Here is an 8,783-nt window from a genome sequence, read left to right as displayed (position 1 = left end):
CTATCCCTGTTTCGCGTTTAGGTAACGGTAGCGGTGGTGCCAGGTTCGATCACTGTGTCGATCACGCAATGTGTAGTACTGGGAGAAGATCGGTGGTGGGTTGAGAAGAGGAACGACGATCTCGACGACGAGTCGTAAATCTCGAGAACGGAGAGAGAGAGAGAGAGAAAGAGAGAGAGAGGAATCGAGATAACCACGCGAAAAAGTAGGCCGGTTAACCGTTCAGGCCGCACTGACGAGTCGAGCCGTGCCAAGTAAGGGTGAACTGGCCTGGCATCCCCACTCGATTTTCACCCCCACTCCTACCGGGACACCGGTTCCCTCTCCCGCCGTTCAACCCCCAGGCCGCTCCCCTCTTTCTTTCGCCTCTTACCTCTCCGCCTCCACACCATCTTCCCGAGCCTCCCGCTCTTTTTCATCCTTTATCCCGATTTTTCCTCTTTTTTTCCCTTTCCTCTCCTCCCTTTCTTCTTCTTCTTCCTCCTTTTTTCTTTCCACGTCGAACGCCACCTCCATCGCCGCCACCACCGCTGTCGCCACCGTACGTACGCGCCGCTCTTTTCCTCCTTTCCTCTCCCCCTTCCGCCCCCTAGACGCTCTTTTTGCTCCGCCGATCATTTCAACTTCGCCGTTAGGCAGGGATTGGTTACGTTAATACGTCCGTCCAACTTTTCCATCCTAGGGGAGGGGGGGTGGGGGAAGAAAAAAAGAACGAAGGATCAAGTTTTTTCCCCATAATATAAATTTTCACGGACGACAAGAGAAAAAGTGCAAATCCTTCTTTCTTTCTTCCTTTCTTTCATTCCCGGAGAATCTCGGGCTTATCCGTTCACGATTATTTATTATATACGTGTCGATAGTTTATTAGCCGGCTTACCTTCGAAGGCCTTGCCTTCGAACCTTCCGTCCAATAACCAAGTATTTTAATATAACGCCATAACGATCGATACCGCGCGAATTTCATGGCCACGTGAGATACGGATACCTTTCCGGATTTATGGAGATTCATGGTTCGTCCTTTATCCGTCGATGCGACAAATTTTTTTTCTCCCTACCAAAAACTCGAAGAACAATCTCGAGTTCGTATTCCTTTTTACGCTTCGTATCGTGGCTCGTGACCACCTATCGAAACGTGATAACGCATATCGGTGTATAATTATTTAACGAAACGCGGAACGAACGCGGAAAAAGAAGGAAAAAAAAAAAAAAGGAAAAAAAAATTCGTCGATGTCGGAAATCTGGATGAATTATGCACGGCGGTAGAAGATACGAGACACTTGTAACGAAAACAAACAATGTAATTTCGCGTCCTTGCCTTCTTCTCGATTTTTTTGTTTGTCAATTTAACCCAATCAGTTGATCGATCTTTTCCCCGATAAGGACAACAAATCGGATAAGAGATCTTAAAAGTCAAGTGCACGATACTGTTTCCGTATATAAAGAACGATTTATCAACGGACCGAACCTATTTCGAGAGACACGCGAACACACAGTGATTTCGCGATTTATCGAAAAATAATCGCGAGTATTTATTTTTGAACGTTGGAAATAATCGTACCATCGTTTATCTCATTATCGATTTCCAAATCAACGGTGAAGAGATTCTTTCGTTTTCATTTTTAGCTCAAGATGCGCCTCTTCGCATTGGTCTTAGCCACCGTGTTGATCACCTGTCATGCGTCATCCGTGATCGAGATATATCGTAAGTGTAAAACAACGATATTTTTATCTTTTCAACTTTGATCTAGAACACGTTAAATTGAACCGCGGATTGTCGAAAATTGTTTGCTTTTTTTTTTTTCGCTCCTCCGAATTAAGGAAACAACGAATACGACGAATACGAGAACAAAGGAGGTCAACTGGTTGGATTTCTTGAAAAATTGAAGGAATATATAAAGAATGGAAACCCCAAGCTTTCCATTCCCGTCCTCGATCCTCTTCAAATCAAGAATATGAGTATCGATTTGAACGAGAAGGGTTTGATCTCGTAAGCGTATATTTACGCGTTTCTAATTGAAAACGGAAATGTCGAACGACAAGCGTTGATTTCTTTCTTCTTTTCTTTTTTCCTGTTCGAACAGACTAAAGGGTATACTGAAGAACTTACGTTCCAATGGTTTGTCCGATTACAAAGTAAATCAAGGCGATTTTATGCTCGCTGGTCTCAAAGTCGACGTCGGCCTTCTTTTCAATCAAATCAGCGTCATGACCGACTACAATGTAACCGGCACACTCGTCGATAGTTTTTCCATCTTCGGTAATGGAAACATCCGGTAAGTTTTATACTTTCCTTATTATTATTATTCGATATAGAGAATATATGATCGAAACAGAACGGAATAGTTTGATAAAAAAAAAAGATTACGTTTTATCTTTAATCTCCGTGAATCGTTCACGTTTCTCGAGGGAGAAAAGAGAAAAAAAAATCTCTCTCGATATGCGAGTAATCGTATCTTTGGATAAAATGGCGAAGCTTAAGAACTACGGTCGGCTCTGTAGATTCCCGACATTATCGACGCGCGATATCGATGTAGGTACCGTAGATTTCTACAATTCACGGGTCGTATCGAGAATCGTTTTCTCGATTTTGTCCATTTTTTCCAAACTCGAAGAGTTGTTGAAAAGTTATCGGTCAAGATACAGCATTGGCGAGATAAAAAAAATCTTATCTTCCTTCTTTTTTTAATTTCAGCGTGGTCGTTAAAGGTCTTAACGTAACGGTAGACATGAAATTGGGTGTAAAGAATAACACACTAAACATTTCGAATCTGACGTTCAATGCCCATTTAAAGGAATTCAATGTGAGTATCGTAATGTCGTAACTTCGTAATACGTACGGACCAGAATTGAGACTTGAACGATTTTTCCAGTGCGCGATCACCGGATTATACAACGACGAGGAGGTGTCCAAGCTTTTGAGCAAAGCTATTACCGAGGTGTTACCCGGATTACTCGACGATTATCAAACTGAGATATCGAATTACGCGAGTCCGATTATTGCCAACACGTTGAACAAATTCCTCAATAATCTCTCGTTGAAAGATTTGATAGATATAATTAGAGGTTGATGATTAACTTTAACAATTATCCGATGCGTCTAAGAAATAAATTCCAATACATAAAACGTATCCTTCTATTAATTACATCCAATGCGTTCGAATGCAAGAATGAAGGTGAATCAAAAGAAATTGAGAAATCGACTTTGACGTCGACTTTAACGCCTTGCTTCGATTAAATACGTACCGCGAAAGCAACGATCGCAACGCAAAGTAAAAGGGCGAATAAGGAGGTTAGCGAGGCAACAAAGAAATTTCTTCCATTTATCACGAGCGTACGAGTCGCGACGAGAGCAACAAGTGTCTGCTCGTTCGATGAACCTAATTTTAGCTCCCGATATCGAATTTCAAGGAGAAAAAAAGAATTCCCTTTGATCGCGTCGCGGACTATTTTCATTCGAGGCACGAGTCGGCAGGTGAAACAATAAAAACTTTGACTCTCTATCCCCCCTCTGTCGCGCCACAATTTTTCCAAGAACAATGATGCAACTGCGACACATAACGTCGCGCTATCATCATCGGCGTATACAACGATAATCAGGTGACGCGGCAATGAAATTTTCTCCTTTTTTGAAGAATCGATAAGAAGATCGACGGTCGGTAAGTCGTCCCTTCTTCTCGCGGCGGAGAGAAGGATGGAAGAAGGGGCGGGGCGTGGAAAAGTAACGCCGCTCGGAGGAAACCAGTTACGTTGGAACGCGAAAATGCGTATAAGCGGCGGAACGGACAGCGGCCGACGATTACAGCGGTCGAATGGGCGAAACGGCTTCCTTCGAGGGACACCTGTGAATCCCGCGAAAGTAAAAACGACCCGTACCCCGTCTAAGGACTAATCTCGTAACGGCGGCTTCTTTTTTCACGAGCTCGGCCGCTTGACACCCGGTATGCGCAGCCCGGGAGAACGCTTGTAAGTGGCGTGTGTGCCGTGTAATTACGAATTCTCGGTAAAGCGGGGAAAACGGGCAACATACCGTGAGGCGTTTCTCATTTCCGTTGAAACGTCGATATATATATATATATATATATACACGAGTACAAAGGTTCGCGGTCTACCGGTTGTTTAGAACGCGTGTCGTCCGTCGGCTAATTTGTCCTTATTCACGTGTTGGAAATATTCGAAGTAACAAATATAATAATCGAATGCTATGTAATTATATGTATCGTAAATGTAAATATTACGCGTGATAAGGTTTCTCTTCGAGGAGAATTTTAAGGAATAAGGTTCAAATCTCTCGATTACGATTACGTGGCGGTTTTAATTGTGCAAGATTTTCGATAAAGTGTGTCCGCCGGCCTTTCTCGGCTCTTTCTCCACTGTCACTTCCGAGAACGCGTATCATCGTCTTAATCAGGAAACTCGTGGCCTGCCTCGGCTGGATGCGCCTTAACGCTATTAATTAAGGGGAGATTAATTTCGTTACGTACACCGTGATCTCGGAACTCTAATTGATAACACGACCGTTCTTTGAAGTATGGTTCGAAGGGCGAGCCTCGATAATTTCGTACATAATGGAATTGTTTCACGTCGATTCGAATTTATTACGTTATCGCGACGCTGTTCTTATTATTATCTTATCGGTGTTCTTTTGAAAGAAGAGATTTTTATCTTGACCGAAGGGAGAAACCGAAGAGTGGAAAATTTGATTTTCGATCGAGCCGGATTGTTCGAGCGATGCGAGAATCTATTTCTAAGGAAAAAAGTGGAAAAAAGGGGAAAAGAAAAAAAACTGGTTCTACGAGAAAGACTACACTCATCGTCGGCACGCATAAAAGTTCCTTCCATGTGCGGTGGTTGCACACACGTAGATACGAGTCTGACATAGATCATCCGGTATAATCGTTGCCACACGACACGAAACGACTGACCGCATACTCGAATTCCCGGAATGCGAGTCAGCGGCAGCCGCGTGTAAGTGTACGTAACGCGTTGTTCTTACTCGTTGCTGCGAAATCAGGAACCGGGGTATGGTAGATAGAGACGATCAGCCGCGAAAAAACGGGGAAAGTGTACTGGTTCGGCCGTAGAATAAAGAAAAATTGAGTCAAGAAATTGACAGAGTATATATCTACGCGATGTATCGGCATATCGGACATAAACCGATATAAAATATTCTGTGAGTAAGAAAATTCTCGAAAGATCGATATTAATTCGCCGAACGATATCGCACTGTCCAATTACCTCGAACAAAACTTTATCCTCGAACAAAAATTATCTGTCCGCAACGTTGTTAAATATACATACATACGTTCCAAGTTTATCGTATTCGTGGAAATTCTTGTGTTTTAATCTAATTTCTTTCGAAATCGATACGTATTTACATACGCGATATCGTTTCGAAAAAACGATTATTCTATTTTTTCTGAATCCTTGTCAAATATTGCGTCGTCAAAAAATGCAAAGATTTCTTGATTATTTGTTTATCTGTATGTATACAGATACGTACATGTTCTTCGAATCGAGTAAGTAAAGGTAAATAAGGCGAGTAACCACTTACAAACGTGTTCTTCCAGGTTTCGAACGATTTTCTTACGAAAACTTTATTCTTATAAATAAGGAAGTATAATGGCGCGTAAAATAGAATATTTTCAATTAACCTCAACAAAATTCACATAATATATTCTGACGTCAAAAATAGCATTAATAATATGACCGAGCAAACTAACTGCTCATGTGAATAAGTATTTAATGAAGTTTGCATCGAGCGAGAATCTCGTAAAAAATGTATCGATTTATCGATTTATCGATTAGTTCCAGAGATTAACATGGCAATATTTTTCTCTAAAATTAAGAATAAATATGTATATCAAAAAATGAAAGACAACGATCGATTCAATCGTAAACGAATGCACGATATCTATCTCGCGTACAACTTTAAAGATTTCGAATGTGCAATATACATATATATATATATACGGAGAAAAGAAAGAGAATCACCAATATTTTTGGGGAAAGAATAGAACTAACGATTACGTGCGACCGTAGTACGGTCGGTACGGTTCCATCGATGATGTCCGAAGAGAGCCGAAAGCAACCGAACGAGCACGAGGCAACAGGCGGCTCGTTTTAAACCCGTGGTTTACGGGGAGTTTTCAAAGCAGTGAGCTGACAGTAAGCCGTCGGCGTTCGGAGCGTGTGCGTCGTTTGTACGTTTACGCGTCGACAGTTTCTTTTCGGTGAAAATATATATCGGTTTCGTTACGATCTACGTTCCAGGTGTCGATTTTCGTTATTTTTTCTCTTCTCGGAAACGGCACGCGTTATTTTATACGGTTGAATTTTGATGTGCGGTATCGTGATTATTGCGAGTGACGTAAGTATCGGAAAGATCGTCGAAAAAGTGTCGAATCACGGGATTTGTGACCATTGACCATTATACACGCTATACACATATCACGAATATATGATTGGTTAAAATTATTGGTGATCGTGCAAATGTTGAAAAAGTTGGCCCTTCCTCTCCTCGCATAATCGAGCAGTGATGTCGAAAATAGAACGGGAGAAAAATTAAAATGGGTTTCGCGGAAGGTGACTGAACGGTTAAACAGTTTATCGGTTAACGCGAAAAAAACGCGGGACGAGAGCTGTTTGAAATCCCGAGTAAACACGCAGTATTCCTGAGCAGACGAAAGTTTATGTTTGACGACAAACATCGAGCGAATCGGTGAAGGTACGTGTACGTAGATACAGAAGTCCGCGTATTTGTCCTTTAGACGTTAACGGTGCCGGCTGGAAGAGATCGGTTTTCCTTTACGGAAAAGTTTAGCCTGGACCGTTGGGACGTAATTTTCACTCTAGGAATCCGATAATGGAGGTTCTCGGATTTGAAAAGCGTCGTGTCTAAAATGTTTTTCCAACGTCTCGGTAAATTGGTTTTTCGTCGAAATCTCAAGATGACGACATCGTTAAACCGTGGATTAATCGTCTTGTCGCTTTTGACTGTTTCGTGTCGGGCCAACGAATTAAAAGACTACTGTTCGATACACAAATTTGACAACTTGCCACCCGGTGGTCTCAGATTTACGAAAGAAGTCGTGACAACGGAATATGCAAATATCGGAGCGTTCAAAGCTCTTCATTGCTGCCTTCGAGGATACAGAAGCATCGAATGGTGAGTCAAGTCGCTTCCTTATACTTTTTTTTTTTTTTTCTCTCAAAAATAAAAGATTTTCTCAAGAGTAAAAGATCGAAATACAAATACGAAAGAATCTCGAATCTCGTTTCGAAAGATGAACGAAGGTTAAACGATGCGATTAATACGTTATTCGCGATGTATTTCCTATTTTCAAGCTCGGACGTCGTATCGATGAGAGGATAAGGAGGAGGAAAAACAGCATTTCTGCGTCTTGCGAGCAACGACGGAGCAAACGTCGAGGAATTTTTTCCCATGGTTTTGCTTCGATGTTGTGAGTCACGCTTTCACGATTTGAATAGCGTTCTCGACATTCGTGCAGACTGATGCAATTTCTTGCTACTTTTTTCCTTTTTTTTTTTTTTCCGTCTAACTCGAATACCTGGAAGCGTATCCGTTCTTCTCGTCACTGCGTCGCGTTTATCCTTCCATCGCAAGGATATCCGTTGAACCGATCGACGAAATATTATCATCGGTAACGGTATCATCGATACGTTCGATTCGAAAGAAAAATCGTGTTGGAGGAGAGTGAGAGAGAGAGAGAGATATATACACACATAGTTACGAGTGCACACGTATCGTGGCACGTAGGGGACGACGGTTTTCCATATAAACGTTGAAAAGCAGGCGCGTTACTTTGCGTTTTAGAAATTGTACAGTTTGTCAAAAGCGTAACAGGTTTCCAGGTAAAACAATTGTCTTGGCGAAGCGTGGCAAACGAACCGATTGTCGGCCGATATTCATGAAAAAGGGAGGGTAAAGAAGCGATCGCGGTGGTATTGTGAGCACGGCGGCTGGAGTCACGTCACCCGGTAATAACGTTTCCACGAAGCGGTTGTTTATTCCACGATAAATCTAGAAACACGGTACGAAGTACAAGATGGAAATCGCTGTAGGGGGTCGCAGTTTGAAAAGCGTTCGAGTGTGTCCCCTTCGGAACCGCAAGCCCGAGCCAACAAAGACACGTTTCCGAGAAGCGATCTTTGAGGGACCTACCGTCCGATATCCCGAATCCCTTCTGCACCGGGAACTTTATTATTCCTCGGACAAAGTGGGGACCTTACCCCAAACCTTGCCATTGTCCGCGTCTTCCTCCAGGTGTCAAACGGTATATTTGTCCCACGACGTTCGCCGTTCTCTCTCTCTCTCTCTCTCGAGGCGTTGCCGCGTCTCGTTCTCGAAAAGTCCGAGGGCTAACGGACGTGTGGCCAACGTTCTCGCTCCCGCTCCCGCTCCGTCCACACCTGTTACGTCTCTATCGAGCGTGTCCATCCGAAGCGTGCCGCTTCCCGCCGATCGACGCGCATCGAATTATCCGCCCGACTCTATCGATGCGTACGTGCAATATACACGTCTCTCCAAATCCTCGCCCCGATCCTCCTCTCTCTCCACGCGGATAAGAATATTCAATTAGATATTAATACCCCTCGGTAATCCTTTTCGCTTTCCAAAGTACTTAACCGTGTAATGTCCTCTGTAAATACCGACTACCGGATCGAAACGCGTATCTTTACGCGTGCGTTTCCGCAAATTATTCGCTCGCTACCTTACCCACCGAGTTTCCCCCCGGAAAAAAATTTCGCGAAAGGAAGGAAAA

General features: G+C 43.0%; 2 protein-coding genes across 8 annotated transcripts in view; both read left to right on the top strand.

The window, feature by feature from the left end:
- Nucleotides 1-495: 495 nt before the first annotated feature.
- Nucleotides 496-3,124, top strand: LOC107995738 (uncharacterized). The gene is made up of 5 exons (XM_062082453.1): nucleotides 496-1,702; nucleotides 1,819-1,987; nucleotides 2,082-2,273; nucleotides 2,693-2,801; nucleotides 2,871-3,124. The coding sequence occupies exons 1-5, from the start codon at nucleotides 1,630-1,632 to the stop codon at nucleotides 3,066-3,068; spliced, it is 741 nt and encodes a 246-aa protein (XP_061938437.1). The 5' UTR covers nucleotides 496-1,629; the 3' UTR covers nucleotides 3,069-3,124.
- A 142-nt stretch (nucleotides 3,125-3,266) lies between these two features.
- Nucleotides 3,267-8,783, top strand: part of LOC107995786 (single Ig IL-1-related receptor-like) — a 53,882-nt gene continuing 48,365 nt past the window's right edge. The window contains exons 1-2 of one of the 7 annotated variants that reach the window (XM_062082442.1): nucleotides 3,267-3,938; nucleotides 6,015-7,165. In XM_062082442.1, coding sequence (XP_061938426.1) covers nucleotides 6,900-7,165 — 266 coding nt within the window. In that variant the 5' untranslated portion in view covers nucleotides 3,267-3,938; nucleotides 6,015-6,899. Of the gene's footprint in view, nucleotides 7,166-8,783 lie in introns of all 7 variants that reach the window. The other 6 variants (XM_062082436.1, XM_062082441.1, XM_062082438.1 and 3 more) reach the window with 6 other exon arrangements.

The sequence above is a fragment of the Apis cerana genome, linkage group LG11 (genome assembly GCF_029169275.1).
Source record: "Apis cerana isolate GH-2021 linkage group LG11, AcerK_1.0, whole genome shotgun sequence".
NCBI classification, from domain to species: Eukaryota; Metazoa; Arthropoda; class Insecta; order Hymenoptera; family Apidae; genus Apis; species Apis cerana.
Note: the sequence above shows the minus strand (reverse complement) of the source record. Positions and strands in the feature narration are given on the sequence as shown.

Bases quoted from the DNA above. Each gene is read 5' to 3' on its own strand.
- LOC107995738 (XM_062082453.1), top strand. From the start codon at position 1,630: ATGCGCCTCTTCGCATTGGTCTTAGCCACCGTGTTGATCACCTGTCAT. The intron at 1,703-1,818 runs GTAAGTGTAAAA...CTCCGAATTAAG, and splicing joins ATCCGTGATCGAGATATATC to GAAACAACGAATACGACGAA. The intron at 1,988-2,081 runs GTAAGCGTATAT...CTGTTCGAACAG, and splicing joins AACGAGAAGGGTTTGATCTC to ACTAAAGGGTATACTGAAGA.